We start from the raw sequence: 16,504 nt of genomic DNA on the forward strand, positions 1-16,504 counted from the left end.
GTAAACCCTAGTCTTGGTACTTCATAAAATTTATGCTTTTATTTGAGAAGAGAAAGAAAAATTACAATAATATAAGGTGTCCATTTTCCCCTCAGCTGATCAACATCAGCAATAAAGTAGGTAATGGAAAATGTCTGCACAGGGAATTTATATCTTGCTATCTGATTGCTGAATGCCCTTCGGTCTGAAAAAAAAAAAAAAAAAAAAAAAAAAAAAAAAGGGTTCTCCCAAGGGGATTTCACTGTCAGATTTTCGTGATTCAAAGTAGCTCTAGTATTTGATTTAGGCGTCACAGTAACGATTTTTTTTGCTACTGTCGTCAGCTAAACACATATCTTAATTACAATCCAGGATTTACCTCTTTCAGTGAAATTGCCAAGAGAGATCCTTTATCCAGAGGGCATTATTTTTTTTAAGGATGCTAAATCTGAGATTACCACATGTTGACCTTTGTCATGTTATTTCAGAGCGAAAGAAAACACTCTAACCCAAAGAAAGCATGTGAGGAAGCATTTAATTCAAACAGGAACAGCTCATTAAGATAAACATTTATATTTTACGCAGTCTTAATGTTGGTATTTCTCCAAGAGCACGACTTCATCAGCGGTGGTTTAAACCAAATTCGAAAATCGTGCATATCCCCGATCTTTGTGAAAGGATTGACTTAGGTGGTAATCCTTTCGTTGGCCACCAAAGAGTGCTCTCCTTTTTCTTTAACTTTAATTTCAGTTTGGAGAGATACGGGTTATACGTAAGAATAATTGACATACCCGAGGACAGACGTGTTGCACATGATTTAACCCTTATCTGTGAAACAGTGTACATCGAGATAAGGCATGATTCATTAATTCTCTTCATCAGTCACGGGGCCTTAGTTATTCGTTCCCCCTTTTGAAAATAAATAGTGCTCGGAAGACCAAAAATTCATAGCACAACTTACATCGAACGGTAAGTCGCATATTTAATAATGAGTGTAACTTAGGGGACGCTTTCTTCATCGAATTTTCTGTCAGTCGTTCCTTTTTTTTGTTTGTATTTTTTTTTCTTCTTCTGGCGGAATGTTTGTAGAGAAAGTTAAAATGTATAAGGTAATTATACTCGTGTCAGCAAAAGTCACGATAAACAGACGTATTAATCTTGGTCAAGACCATATACATCTTTTTCAGGTTGTAGACCGTAAAACTAGTCCTATCTCAACGTAAAGTTTCCGTTACACGTTTCAGGGCTCGCACATTTATTATTACAAAACTGCAGTTCCAAGCCACCGATATTTATGGACGATATAGTGCACAAGTATTCCATTTTGCTTCAGGAAAAACGTAATCAAACCATCAATATTCTCATTAAGCAATTGTTATACTATATATACTATAATTGTAGCATTTCGCCAGTTAAGGTCAAGTCTGGCATTATGAGTGTTGTGCTCAATCAAACAACTTTCTCTGTTTCTCATGAGTCTATAAATCCTTCAAAACATTAGGAGCACGTGAATTTTTTGGAGTGCTGTACTTGTTATACCTCATATAATTATGCCACTCGTAATTGGCTTAACTCAGGGCAGTCAAAGTTCCAACAGGTATTCATTGGGAAGAGTATGTCAGGGTGTTAAGCGATTTGGCCGCAAGATTTGTCACTGAGAAGGGATTTTAGACAAAGTTGTAATGGAACTCTCAGATCTGAGCACGGTTTAGATAATTTATAAAAGCAAACGGCAACGTCTTGTTTCACTGCGGCCTGTATTTCTGATGGACAGCGGCGGCCAGTTAGCAAACTGGACTGAAATTGTCCCTGGAAAATAATTCTCTTGGAATTTTGAAACCACTCGCGCCATTACTAAGCATTTTGGCTAAAGTTGCCCATAACACATAAATTTCTGCAACACGCTCCCTGGCGCGCCAAGAAAAACCAAAAAGGATTGTTTAGGAATATAGACATAGGAGGCAATCTAGTGTCTACCATCAGTTGTCATGCCTTCTGTTTTCCAAATTATGTACCGCTAACAATTTCTTTTCAGGAATGTTGTCTTGGATAGACTAGATTATCGTTAATCTCATTTTCACCGCCCTGACTAAATATTCGCTCAAGATTTGTCCATCTGATAACGACTTAAACCCACGAAATCTTGGTTGGCCTTGCTTTTTACCGTAAGGTTAAATCAGTCTTCATTATTTGGATCACAGCGAACAGCATAGAACTTGATTTAGTGGTCTCGTTAAAGTGTGGAAATCGATTCTCTTTTATCCAAATGTGAGTTGCTTTTTCTACTCTTCAAGAATTCAATTTGTGCTCGAAGGGTTACCTAAACAAAGTTCTACCAAATCATCAACGAATTTGATACTTCTGTGCGTGTTTTCAGCTTAAAGTTAAGTTTTATTACTTTTCATCGGCAAATTTTCATGGGGCATGTTTCGTTAGGTCTGTTTACATTTTCGAAACCTTTTCTTAGATATTTTTCTTTTGTGATGAATGATACGTTCTGGTGGAAATAGAACTTGTAGAACAAAATCCTCGGTAAAACACATATTAAAACAGTCTCTTGTATCTTGCTGGAAAGATTCATTTGAACAGAGGATAAAGGGAAGATCGAGGCACCTCTTTTCTCACCTAATTCTCAGACTTCTGGGGATTGGCATCGCACATCTCTGATAGACCGTCATCTCCAGCGCGCCTAACTGTGTCCCACAGCAAGGTTGACTTGATTACACTGCATGAATAATTTAAAAGCTCCTGATAAGTATATGAAGAAACTCTCTGTTTAATATCAAAATTGTGATCAAAGATACCATTGATTGCGGCACCAAATTGATAAAACACTATATGAAAAATTTTGAGCATGTTAAGCCTTGGTCTTGATAAGACAGGTGAAAAATGATCTTTTTTTTTAACTGAAATTCTCTATCATTTTCTCAAGAGTGCCTAGCCTGATTCGTAAGACGCGCTCAATTTACAAATTTTTACAGAGAAACACTTTTCATTGCCTCTATTGCCTCTGAGTTTCAGTTAATGGCTTTGAGCCTCAGTTCAGAACCAATGGTTAACCACCGGGAGCTCTGTTTAAATTCAATGTTTTCAAATACATTTGGAAGAACGCATCCTTTGTTAAAATGTAGGAAACTGGGCGTGACTATGGACAGGTCTAATTATACTAAAAATGTCTCACTTGGTCTTTGACAAAGATGCCGCCAGAAATGTTAGACTCCGTCGGAAGTTCTGTTCTTTTAATTCGATTGATTTCGTGAATGGATGACGTAAATTCTTTTCATTTCGAGACTGCGTGGTTAAGTTTAATTTTTTTAACTCAAATTTTTGCATTTTTCGCAATTTTCAACGATACATAAATTCAACATTTTCTCCAAAACGAATAATTTCTCTTTGGGTTTATCAAATTCTTTTCTTTCGAAAGTTAACGCCATTTCTGTTTTCAAACTTTTGCATCGTTTCGCGCTTTTTATCAGAGCATAGTTGAATTTCTTCAATAGTATTTAAAGATCAACCCTGCTGTGTTTGTTATGGCTGTGTGGTTTCGTTTGAATTTCTTCCCACAGCCAGTTGTTTTCAGCCACTAATTTCTTGACTTTGATTTATTGTCTGCCCTCTTCACTCTTCTAGTACAAATAAATTGGATGCACTGTAATACATTTTCACATGGATTGAATTGACATGAATAACTCATGTCTGAGTTTATCGTTGATGTAGTTAGAAAGGTATTAGCAAGAGGTACGTTCGCCTTCGGCTAAGGCCTTGAGACAAAACTCCTATAATCATATCACTCGGAAAAGGTCTTTTACTATCTGCTGCCCAAAAAAGGTTTACTTCAAAAGTCCCATAAGTAGTTATACCGGCTGAGAGAAAGAGACCGAGGAAGTTTAGGCAGAGGAGACAAAGCGGTGGTGTATTTTCAGTCATTGAAAAGTCCTCCTAATTATCTTTGATGGATGTTTTTTAAATACGCAATGTGTGCCAAGTGTCAGACAGTTCTGGCGACAGCATTTTTGTTGGCGGCCGTACAAAACTAGATTATTTCATTAATTATAGTTGTACGTAGATTTGCCTTTAGTCGAATTTAAGAAATTAATACAGAGGATCAAAAAGGAAAAACAATTTAACGTGCTTAAGTATTGCGATTCTTAGATCAAGGATACACAATTTCTTAAAATGCTTTGGAATTTTCAACCAACTCTTAATTAATGCCTTAAAAGGAAAAGCGAAACTTGATTTCTTCGGCTCACTCACACTGACGATTAAATATTAACCCTTTCACTCCCAATAGTGACCAAGACAGAATTTCTCCTTAAAATATCAACACGATCTTAAGTGAACAAGTGATGAGAATATAGAAAAATATCAATTAGTGGGTTATCATTCGATTCAATACCAAATTCTCCAAACTAAAACTATAAGCAGTGTTTGGTAGATAGTTGGGAGAATTACTAAAGAGATTATGGGAAAGGGTTAATTAATAAGTTTCCAAATGGAAAAAACATATCCTCGCACAGAGACCAAACATATCCTTATTCATCAGCCGAACGTGAATAAGTTTCCTCTGAGTGACTGTGAGACCCAAGTACTCCTTATCGTCTGTGTTCGTTTGCCTTTTCTGTTGGTTTTTTTCCTTATTTTTGAAAGATTAATTGCAGAAGAGTGGTTAAGGCCTATTTACACGGCACGACTTTGTCGCATGCGACAAGCTTACGACAGGCCTACGACATGACTTAAGAGTCGTAAGCGAGTTGTAGGTTTGATTTACACGAAACAATTCGTGTCGTAAGCCTGTCGTAAGCTTGTCGCATGCGACAAAGTCGTACCGTGTAAATAGGCCCTTAGTGAAGCATTTTCTCACATTGAAATGTTTGCATAACTTTGGAACGCCTGCATGCCTACAATGTACCCATACGTGGATAATTTCAATCTTATAAAATACACAGCTGATGTTTAGTGTTCAACAAAGTATATCTTTTGTTTTTTCTAAATGCTGTATTTGCTTTTCTTTGTCGGAGATTCCGTACCCCCCAGGGAATGGTTTCGAATTATGCTCTTGTCTTAGCCACAACAAATCAATTTACCTTGTGTACAAAGGCGAAATTAATTAAAAAGCAAAAATTCCAGCTAGTTGTTGCTAAGAATGCAGAATATTTTCTTTGTTTGCGAAATGGTATGATGAATATTTTACTCGAGTTGACAAAGTTTGCGCGCATGGAACGAAAGGAGAGGGAGGCTAACAAAAGCAAATCTGGAAAAGAATTCAGGTCGAGGCTGTAGTAAGCGAAGTTTTCATGACAGGTTTGTTTTCGATATTTTCTTTGCACGTAGGGAATAACACCATAAACAGTGAAATAAGCGAGAAGTAGCTGGTTACATTCTACTCACGTTCGAGGATAGGTGGCTGCTGTTCCAGGTTATCTAGTGAAACTCAACTACAAGCTGCTTCACTGTCTCTCTGAGCATTAAGTAACGGAATTATGTAATTTTGAGCTTGAGCAGTAATTTACGAAGTAACGGCCAGAACAGAAAGTTTAAACGGTTTGTTATATAATATTGCGCAAATAAGGTTATCGTAAAAGTATAGCTGGTTTGAAAATGCAGACGGACTACTATTTTTTGTAGTATTGTTTGGCAATGGATCAGCACTTTAAAGGAAGTCATCATACGTATTTCACATTTGAATTGTGGAAACTGACTCATATTTGACAGCAAAGTCTTGCATAACTGGTGGAACGTTGTAACAAGGGAGTTTTTGAAGTAGTCTCCTGCTGCTCTCTTAAGGTCACTGAATAACGTGCGGCTGCGTGGAGTCGGTATAGTGACGCACTCTTATATCGACACAGGGCTTTCTGTGCTTGTCTATTGAAACGCGCTATTTGTTAGACAAAGAAAAAATTGCGACTTCTTAATCCAGCGTTTTAACACTGATGGTTTAGAGTTGGATTCTGGTAATACTAGGAATAGCTGAAAGTTGATAGGAACCATGGCGGACTGGTATCTTCGATCGTCACGAAAGTTTGTTATAGGTTCCATGCCAGTTCATTTGAATAAAGTTTTGCACCGTGCAAAGCTATCAAATAAGAGCCAGATGAGATGCAAAAAACCTAAAGTCAAAAATAGGAAACAATAAAACTTTAAGAGAGAACGAATGACTAAAGATGACGAAGATTGATGATTGCAAATGAGGAACTTAAAGAATTTGTCAAAAAAACGTGACTTAAACAAAGTAGCTCTCATAACAGCTTTCAATGCGCAGCTTGGATCTTACATCTGGACGTTCAAGCCCCAAAATCCGTCTACGACGGAAGACAAATAATTAGTACTGTGTTTTTTTTTATTTTTTAAAGAGAATCCAGAGCAATTTCGTTTCAAGACCAGTTATAATTGATGTAAGTGTGATCAAAGTTGCGGGGTAAGATTAAAATCGTGTCCGTAAGGTTTTCGTGAGTAATTTTTTTTTGTACAGCTCTGAACTAAACTACCTTCCTAAAGAAATGAAACTTTAAGTCCAAACGAATGCTTTGCGAGCTTGCAAAAAATAACGGAGAACTTACAGATTTTGTTTTTCTTCTTTCGCAGAATAAAATGAAGGAGCAAATGTTATTATTGATTCTCCTAGTCGCGTCATGTTGGAAATCCACAACTGCTTTGGGTAAGGAACGTCTTTCAGTTAAACATGATCATTGCCCAGTAGCATTACATATCGTCATTTCTAGCCTCGCAGTATGCAGGAAGTTTGAAACCATTGACCTTGGTAAACGACCTGGCACTAGTCTCCTATAGCTCAGAGGTAGAGTATCCAATGTACTAATCAGAATGTCATAGATCCGACTCCTATTGGATGCACTCGGGTCTTTTTCTCTGAGTAGGGGTGTGTCACTCACAAACTGACATCAAACTTAATAAGTATTTTTAATAAAATTTTGCTACAATTTTAAAAATTCGTAAGCTACAGTCTAACGTGTAAGTGCTTATACTCATGTTTATTTAAATATGCATTTATATCTATATTTTTTTCTTGTTCTATTCACTAATGGTATTTTATCCTCATTAATCATTGACATTTTTTCTTTTTATCCGTAGAAATAAAGGTACTGTCGTCTGTATTCGAAAAATCAGTCAGCCCTTTGGACTATAACGTACGAACAATCTTCACGCCAGAGAGAAGAAAGGCGTATCTCTTTGGAAATGCCATTAAAATTATCCGAGCTGACGAGGAACTTTTGAACGAACTTATATTTAATATTGAATCAAGTACGGAATTCATTATCAAAACTCGCTTCCGTATCTTTGCAAGCCCAGGGGGTGTTCTTTTCTCTATTGTACACCGTCAAAGAAAGCTGTTTCTTCTGGAGTTGTCTTCCAAGGGATCTGGCGATAAAACAAAACTTATATTCAAGTACAGATCGACCAATGACACGACCGAGGCTGTCGTATTCAAAGAAGTTGGGTCTTTGGTGGATCGTGGTTATCACACGGTGGTTATTCGCATCACAGATGTCAAAGACAATGGAAAAAAAATTTCGGCGCTGTCTCTTTTCGTGGATTGTCAGTTTGCTGGCCGAGTTGACACTAAATCGGCCATCTCGGACATCTTCTCCTATAGAGGCACATTGCTCTCATTGTTGGATTTCCGCATTGCACAAAGAGGATTTGGATCCAAATCCAACTCGAAGTGGAGGGTAATTTACATTTAGTGAACGATAACCCAAAATTGGCTTAAAGTATGCAAAAGAAAACCGAGCAATCGGAAAATTCTAAGCTTCGACGAGATGTCGAAAAGTAAAAAATCTTGGCTTATTCGCGCCTAATGCAGTCTGGGGAATATCACTCGGGGAATTTTACCAGCTCATTCTTTGTTTCTATTTGAGACTGAGGAATGATTGAAAACGTGGGGTGAGGAATTATTTCTGGTAATTATTAGTACCTTGCGAATTCTGACGCTCTGAACTAGCTGACCTCCAAGAGAAGTCGGAATCCGTTATAGCAACATTACCGTCAGTCGTTTACCTCATAATACTAGTATTCCCTGGAGTTCCACGACATGAGAGAAGACAAATTTTGCATGTTGCGTCTTAAACATCTCGTTTCCCTACAGCACATATACTAAAGTTCTCTATTTGAGTGTTTCACTTTTTCTCTCAGGGCGCCATAGAATCGCTTTCATTCATCTTCAAACGCCCCTTGGACAGTGTCCTTGGTGGACCAGACTGTGAAAGCGCTGTTAAGGAGGGAGGTAACCAACTGAGAACTTCTACTTGTAAATTTTTAGCTAATCCTGGAAAAGAAATGTATTCTCTATCGTGTTCTGCTGTTGTCTTCCCGTTAGTGAAAGCTCCTCAGCCACCGGAGATTAACGATATAAGCGTAATTACTCATGAAGTGGCTACTGAATTGATGGGCCTCATACGGGATATTCGATACGACTTATCCATGCAGGTAAAGTGTTTGCGTATTGCTCACGTGATATTCTTATGTATAAATCTAGGCGGTATTAACAGGAAAAAGTAAAGTTTTCCACGTTATTTTGGATGGAAAAACAAGATAAGTTATTCCACTATACTTCCTCCTGCCCAGGAACCTGCTTGCTAGATTTTGAACCAGGAAAGCTCTCCAGAAGTTTGTAAATTGTTGTCTCAGTAGGCACTAATAAAGGAAATTTTCTAGCGTCTCAGGCTTTTGCGAAAGTTAAAGTAATTAGTTTTCCATGTTAAGTGTACTTGACAGGAAAATCTTATTTTAAATGCAACGTCAGCAGAAAATTATCGGAGGCCTTTTCCAAATAATGTCATGAACAGTCCACCGTAAGGAAATAGGCTAGACACGTGAAAGTAAAACCAATAGATTTTCGTTTGTTTTGTGAAACAAATAAGGCCGCTAGTTACGTCATGCTCATGCACATGCTCCAACGAATTAACGTTAAGCCCTCCTTAAGAACAGCTTTCTGATGAGTGGCTATTCATTCATTTAAGGTGGCTGAAATCAAGTACTTGAGAAGGCTTGTGGAAAACTGTCAAATGTGTCGAGGTTAGAACACTTCATACTTAAGTAAATTGGAGGGTTTTGAGGTTTGGGTATAATCAGAATAGGAGCCTGAAGGTCGATTTTGCCTGAGCTTATCCCAGTTTCAACAGAGAGGCATCCCTTCGACACGTTACCAGTCCATTGAGGGAAGATCCGTGTGTTTCGTCATTGATCCTGACTCTTAAGTGGTTAAATTGTTACTTCTGCGTAAAATGAGGCACTCTGACAGTTAGACGTCTCGTCCAAGAATACGAAGCAGCTATCCGGTCTTACACTCATAACTTTGGATCCGTATTCAACCGCAGTAATTACCAAGCCATCGCGGCTTCTGAACACTTTTTTGGCACCCTTCTTAATAGTTGAACACTGTACTCAAAATCTGATTCATCTCAGCATGCAGCAGCCTTGGCAGGACGTTTTTGATAACCCGTTGGCTCATTTTTGTGTCTTGTGATTTCATTCCTTTATCGTCTTCATTTCCAATCTTTTACTTCTCATAGTCCAAGACTTCTGCCGTTTTAAACCATGTTTTCCTGGCGTACCTTGTTTCAACGATCCATCTACAGTTAAAGGATTTGAATGCGGAGAGTGCCCACTTGGAATGATTGGAGATGGTGTCAACTGTTCAGATGTTGATGAGGTAAATGTTGCAATTCATATGTTTAAAAAGAATGCTAGATTCTCATAGAAATATGTGGTTAAAGCTTAGCTTGTTTGCGGAATTTACTTCTGCTTTTGCGTACATGTATATTTCTGTTAACTGTGCGCTTGTTTCTTTCATCTAAGTGTCATGAAGAAGACCCTTGCGCCAAAGACGTTGGGGTGATCTGCCAGAATCGAAGTCCCGGATATTGGTGTCCTCCATGTCCTAAAGGTTACTCAGGCAAAGAGATTCATGGGATAGGGTTGTACTTCGCTAGGAACAACAAACAGGTATCGAAGGACCCAGCTTTTCCTGTGAAAAGCACTTTTATGTTGACGTAACTTCAATTATTGTAGAAAAGAGCCGTGAAAGTTGTTAATAAAAATTACAAAGCTTTGCGTATCTATTGCGCACACAGTGTATATATTAAATATTGAAGTTCGCCAACAATTAAGTCCATCTAAACTATGCATTTGATAGGGGTTAATGAACAAATCCTAATACATGTTTAACAAGCGTAATACAGGATTAACTGCAGTGACGATTTGTTGTCTTGCATAGATTTGCGTGGATATTGATGAATGCGCAGAGACTCCACGTAAATGTGCTGAACAGTCCAGGTGCAATAACAGCCCGGTGAGTAAATCTCCCAAGATCATGCCCGAATAGTAATAACCAACCAATTTTATTTGTTTATCCATTCCTTGATCAGTCTGTCAGTCATTCAGTCAGTCAGAAAGGGACCACTGAATAAAGCAGTTATGGTAAGCTAATCGAGCGGCCAGGAAGCAATATGGAGGACTGGACTGTTTTAGTCGGTCTGTCTGCCTTTCTGACCTTCTGTGTCTCCATGATTGACCACCTTTTTAAAGTTGGTGAGTTTTGTTTCGGAAGGTCAAGCGATCGATGCTTCCTTTCTGGGGTCAATCGATCGATGCATCCATCGGTTAGACCATACTGTCGCTCACTTCAGTCTGCATCTTACAGTACACATGCATCTGCACTGCATCTGCAGTACACATCTTAAAAATCATTGCCCCCTTTGCTTACTCCCAGAATTAGAAAAAATTTTTTCTAACCTTCTCTGAACTATCTTTGTTACAGGGATCATACGATTGTTCGCCTTGTCCTGAGGGATTTACCGGTGATCCAAGACACGCATGTTACCATCTGAGTTACTGCGATCCAAACGATCCCAGAAGCAATCCTTGCAATCAGCATGCAAAATGCATTCGACTTCAGAGCGGTCGAAACTACAAGTGCGAGGTACATTTTGTAAACTCTCAACTTTCAGCCTGAAATTGGACTCGCTAATTTAATTTTTTGAGTCATGGTCATTTCTTAAATTGAGCTTTCTCTGGTACTGACTTAGTTTCATTTTTTTTTGAAGTGTCGTCCTGGTTATGCGGGAGAAGGTCACTTGTGTGCAGAGGACGGTGATTTAGACGGTTTTCCAGATATTGAACTAAACTGCACAGAAAAGATATGTCGTAAGGTAAGAGAAAGTACCCTCTCCTGTCCTCGGTGCATCTATTTTCCCACGACTGCAGCGAGTCTTTTTTAATGTAGAACTTCCCATGGGTGGAACATCAGTTGGATCAGACTGAACAGTTGACGAAAAATTAGCTAGAAATTGTTTCACGACCATTTTCTACGTGACATTTAAACATCTATTCGAATCGAATAGTCTTCGGAATTTGATCTAACAGATTTTGGTGACACCAGGATATCAGCCAACTACTTACATTTCCGCTCGTTTGCGAAGCTGAATCTCTCATCTTATCTTCAAGGATGCATCCTGTTTCCAAATTGAACGTGACCGTATGGAACAAAGGCTGTCCAGTTTAGAATTCCGTTTCACCCTTGCAAGTCATGTCTATTTCTCTGGTCCTTAATTACTTCGCTTATCTCTTTTAGGATAACTGTCCGCGAATACCAAATCTAGATCAGAAGGACCTCGATGAGGACGGAATAGGTGACGTATGTGACGAAGACCTGGACGGAGACAACGTTAACAACGATGTGGTAAGTATTACACCAGACAGGTGCACCATAAACAAAGCATGTCTTTTTTTCTAGCGTTTTGAGTGAGTTTCCCCGCTCAATGTTCATCTTGTTACAAAGCAAATGTATTAGATATTGGAAAAACCATCTTATTCTTGATGTCCGAAAAATTTTGTTATCGATTCAATAGAGGTTGCACTTTGCAAGAGTGTTGCGCATGTGATGTGTTTGTCATGATTCAATTACTTTAGACATCGGACCTATAACTTGGGTGTCGCTGAGGAAATTGCAAGTGCTAAAGACAATCTTGCGCAATGACCACTAATTGCGAATTCCATCCTCGTTTTCTTCGTCAGGATAATTGTCCCCATCATTATAACGCAGGACAAAGCAACGTCGATGGCGATCCATTTGGCGACGAATGCGACAATTGTCCTTACGTCACCAACAAGTTCCAGGGCGATATTGACAAAGATGGAATAGGCGACGTATGCGACAAAGACGTGGATGGAGATGGTAAAATGATTTGTTCCTCTTTTGCAAATTTCAATACAGACTATTTTACTTTATAATTCTCTTTTTCCTTGCTCATTTTGATCAAATTGAAAACACGGGGTTAAGAAAGAACATGGGATTAAAAAGAAGAACGCGGGTTTAAAAAGAGTATGCGCACAACGGTTGCGATAAACCTTGGTGTCGTTAGAGACTTCCTGGTTGATATCTATCAGTTGTTAACTTCATATCTCGTCCCTTCCAAATATCAAAACTGATCGAATTCCTGTCAACCGAATTGAATTTAGAACACTGCACAATTAAGCCACTTTCAGGTAGTCATTTTGCGGGAGAGTGCTACTAAGCTGGGCTATAGAAAGAAATAGAAAAGGTAATTGAAGTCACTCGTAAGAACTGTGCCGTTTTTTCCCTCGCCCGCTCATATGTTAGTCTCTTTTGCCTGATAGTCTACCACAGGCTACCAGAATTTGAACAAGAAGACAGCTTTTCAACCAAATAGCCTCACTTGTCTATATCTCTTCACAGGCGTATTAAACTCCCAAGATAACTGTCCAGTTATCTACAATCCAAAGCAAGAAGACAGAGATGGAGACACAGTCGGTGACAAGTGCGACAACTGCCCCTCGACAATGAACAGCAAACAGGTGACTAAGAGGAATTATACAATGAGCTAAATCACACGTGCCTTTTGATTAGTTCTTACTCAAGACAAGCGTTTCTTCTACCTTAAAAAGCCGGGCGAGCATTTTATTGACTGTCTACATGTTGATTTATTTATAGATTGACAGAGACAGCGATGGACTGGGAAATAACTGTGACTTGAACAGAGATGACGATAACGACGGCGTGGATGACATGATCGATAACTGCAGAGGAGTTACCAACCCAGACCAGATAGATAACGACCAAGATCAGCAAGGTTGGCAAAACACATTATTTTCCTAATGTTTTAATGATAACTAAGATGATAACAATAACAACAACTACAATAACGATGATTAAAAAAAATCGACAAAAGAAAAAGTACTCAACTTAATGTACGCATTGATATATTAAGCATCATCGTGTTTTTAAGGGACCTCAAGTAAATACAAAAAATACAATAAAAAACGAGAATAACCTTCGGTAACCTACAGCTTAGGGTAGGGCGACATGGAAGAAGAGGGAGGGGGGGAAAGGGGTGGACCAGGAAAGAACACGAAAGACTTTCCTGTCCCTGTGCTTTTCCCCACCGTCCTTCTCCTCCCTCTTCCCATCGTCGAACCACGAAGAAGAAATTTCGTACTTTATCCAACTTAACTTCCTATTCCATAAAAATCAGATTTACGATCATACCTTTAACGATGTAATACTGAACGCTGGCCAAAATACGCCGAGGAGTTAAGTTAAATGCCAAGCAAATCAGAGTTTTATTAGCTGCAGTGAGCCACAGTGCAGAAATTGTTGTAAAAAATCATTTCTTTTGTCTTCATCCAGGTGATGCCTGTGATGACGATGACGATGATGACGGAGTTCCGGATAGAATTGATAACTGTCAACTGGTACCCAATCCTACTCAGCGAGATTTGAATGGTAAGTAAACCTATGCTGTCCTTTAAAAGCAAGTGACGCTGTGTTTAATCAGCATTTTGACTTTTACATCGATCTGTAGTAAAATTGTCAACCAACGATTTCTGCTCATTTCAGGAAACGGTCTCGGAGACCCCTGTGATGGCGATTTCGATGGCGATAAGATCCCGGATTATGAGGATGCGTGCTCGATTAATCATCATGTGACCCACACAGACTTTACCAACCTGATAAAAATTGATCTTAGTCCAACTGAACGCCAAAGCAGGCCACCCATCTGGGCGGTGGATGGGACGGTGAGAAGATGCCTTATTTTGATGGAAAATTAAATGTTACATGGTTCAGTCGTTTTACCAACCCGTAGGCCAACTCTGCTAGTGTATATCCGGTTACAGGAGCCATCCCACAACTAGGAATCTAGCTAATCCTCTCAAATGGGATTCCAGTCCATCGTAGAATTACTCCTCGGCTTTTGTTAAGTTCCCCGACCAGTAAGCCGTTACCTGCAAATTAGCACATTAGCATTTGCCACTTATCCATCTCCTCTCCCACTCAGTTTTTTGTGGGTGTGGATAAGGTATAAGAACCATTCAAGGAGAGCTCTCGGCGCTCTTCTTTAAATAAGGACCTTACCTCTTTTAACCCATTATAAGTTCTACCGTTTGTTGTCCTTGCTTCGAAGGTTTCCCTTCGCGGTCTCTTTTTTTCAGTCCTTTACAAAGACCAACACTCCAAATCCCAATTTTGACCTAGAAATCTGTGGACAGAGAGCTACCTTGAGGAGCTGCCACTGCTGAATTACAATGTATCATGTTACAAGTAGATGATGACTTAAAGTTTCTGATTGCTATGTTTTTAGGGCACTAAAGTATCAGAAGAAGAGAACAGTGATCCGGGGATTGCTGTCGGTAAGTGTCAAAGATTCCCTCTGTAGCAGCCTCAGTTAGGGAAGTTGCGCAGTGCTTGGTATGTGATTGGTGACGACGGAGGATAGCAAAGAGACCAGAATAAAATTTGTGTGTTTGACCTAGAGCAAAGTACGGCCTGCTGTAAGATGGCCAACTTTGGTGCAACCCGCTCTCTCGAGTATGTTTCCCAGAAGCAGATAACCCACAACAACAGTCAACCAAGAAAACTTGTCAAGTGTAAGACTACCTTTGACTCGCATCTACTCGGTTGATGAAGTGGAGACATTTACCTACCGTACATTAGTCATAAGAAGCAATGTTGGTTTCAAACCAAAGTATTAATTTAAAATGTTTGATCCTGTGACTTGAGTGAAAATAACTAATTTTTGACTCTCTTACAACTTTAGGGAATGTTCGGTTTAACGGTGTGGATTTCAACGGAACACTTCGAGTTTCAACAAAACACGATGACGATTTCGTGGGATTAGTGTTCAGTTACCAAAACAACCGACAGTTCTACGTCATATCATGGAAACAGGAAGATCAAGTGTACTGGGAAATGCAACCGTTTAGGGCAAAAGCAGTAAAAGGAATACAAATTAAGGTAATTCATACTTAAGTAAACATTTTATAGTTTTAAGATGAGTAAAGTTCAGCGTATCAATTGCGGATTCACCATATTTTCCTTAGCCAGTTTCGAAGTTTCACTGATTGCCGGTAACGAAAACTCGTGACGCACATGGGCAGCTCTTAGGTTTGCTGGGGCCTGGTCCCTCTTCCCCACCTGCCCCCTCCACAACACAAGTAATTTTCTTCACTGCGTAACATGGGAACTTGAAGAAAATTTGTCCGTTTTCTTATTTGTTTCTTTGATTCTTTATCTTGCAGCTTATTGATTCTAAAACTGGTCCTGGATTTGCTCTCAGAAATGCACTGTGGCATTCTGGTGACGTAGAAGGAGAAGTAAGTAAAAACTTAGAAATGACAACTCCTTTGGCCTCTTGGTATTAGCCCACCCCTTTGGGAAACTTAAGCCTGGTTACCAAGCTTTGATTTTAGCGCCAGTTATGCATTTTTCTAGCTCAGTAACCACGTGAACTACGAGGGTGAACTTTCCAGTTCCGTTCCGGAAAGAGCCGAGGAACTCGTATTTCATCTCCATCATTACGAAAATCGTACCCTTACATTTTTCCGAGAAAAAAACGTATACTATTGCAACTAAGATCACACTTCAAATTCCTTTTGGATGTACCTCAAACAAACAAAAAAATACATAAAATTTAAAATTGGTCTCAGAAACCAAGGCATTAGAACCGCATCAGTGTACGTGGAACAAACTAATCTGGATGCCATATCTCCTTAGAGTAAAGAAATTTGGCGAGACAGCAAGGAAAGAGCATGGAAGGACGAAACAGATCATGAATTTAGGCTGATGCACAGACCGTCCATTGGACTAATAAAGTAAGTCTAAACAATTATAGTTCACTTATCTAAAGAAGAAAAGATACTATGTCGGAAAAGTTAGGAAAGGTGAATTCTGTTCGATCTTCACCACTCGTCGTGAATTCTCCAAGCGACCTTAATGTAACCAAAATGCTTGAAAATGACCGTGAAACAACAGTGTGTGGTCTATTTTTTAATTTACTGTAACCGTTATTTTTTTAGACTGGTCGTTTATGCTGAAGGCGAGATAGTAGTGGATACCGGATATATAATTGACAAGACTCTCAAAGGCGGCAAAGTCGGGATGTATGTGTTTTCACAAGGGCAAGTGCTGTGGAAAAATCTTTCATACAGATGTAGTGGTAAGTGTCGATGTAAATGCCTTGGTACCCACGCACGCACGCACCTTAGATTTCAC

The 16,504-nt window shown here is 39.1% G+C and overlaps 1 protein-coding gene across 10 annotated transcripts in view; it reads left to right on the forward strand.

Moving 5' to 3' along the window:
* The window catches only part of LOC113665224 (cartilage oligomeric matrix protein), a 43,503-nt gene that overhangs the window by 25,147 nt on the left and 1,852 nt on the right, over positions 1 to 16,504 (forward strand). For 7 of the 10 annotated variants that reach the window (XM_089203444.1, XM_089203445.1, XM_027180891.2 and 4 more), the window contains 20 exons: positions 6,562 to 6,634; positions 7,066 to 7,664; positions 8,128 to 8,421; positions 8,955 to 9,009; positions 9,507 to 9,646; positions 9,793 to 9,939; positions 10,211 to 10,285; positions 10,754 to 10,915; positions 11,040 to 11,144; positions 11,567 to 11,674; positions 12,010 to 12,169; positions 12,692 to 12,810; positions 12,947 to 13,085; positions 13,643 to 13,738; positions 13,853 to 14,031; positions 14,595 to 14,643; positions 15,051 to 15,247; positions 15,532 to 15,606; positions 16,007 to 16,104; positions 16,309 to 16,448. In XM_089203444.1, coding sequence (XP_089059570.1) covers positions 6,568 to 6,634; positions 7,066 to 7,664; positions 8,128 to 8,421; positions 8,955 to 9,009; positions 9,507 to 9,646; positions 9,793 to 9,939; positions 10,211 to 10,285; positions 10,754 to 10,915; positions 11,040 to 11,144; positions 11,567 to 11,674; positions 12,010 to 12,169; positions 12,692 to 12,810; positions 12,947 to 13,085; positions 13,643 to 13,738; positions 13,853 to 14,031; positions 14,595 to 14,643; positions 15,051 to 15,247; positions 15,532 to 15,606; positions 16,007 to 16,104; positions 16,309 to 16,448 — 3,004 coding nt within the window. In that variant the 5' untranslated portion in view covers positions 6,562 to 6,567. Of the gene's footprint in view, positions 1 to 5,131; positions 5,281 to 6,561; positions 6,635 to 7,065; positions 7,665 to 8,127; positions 8,422 to 8,954; positions 9,010 to 9,506; positions 9,647 to 9,792; positions 9,940 to 10,210; positions 10,286 to 10,753; positions 10,916 to 11,039; positions 11,145 to 11,566; positions 11,675 to 12,009; positions 12,170 to 12,691; positions 12,811 to 12,946; positions 13,086 to 13,642; positions 13,739 to 13,852; positions 14,032 to 14,594; positions 14,644 to 15,050; positions 15,248 to 15,531; positions 15,607 to 16,006; positions 16,105 to 16,308; positions 16,449 to 16,504 lie in introns of those variants that run through there. The other 3 variants (XM_089203449.1, XM_027180894.2, XM_027180893.2) reach the window with 3 other exon arrangements.

The sequence above is a fragment of the Pocillopora damicornis genome, chromosome 4 (genome assembly GCF_964200805.1).
Source record: "Pocillopora damicornis chromosome 4, jaPocDami1.2, whole genome shotgun sequence".
Lineage (NCBI taxonomy): Eukaryota > Metazoa > Cnidaria > Anthozoa > Scleractinia > Pocilloporidae > Pocillopora > Pocillopora damicornis.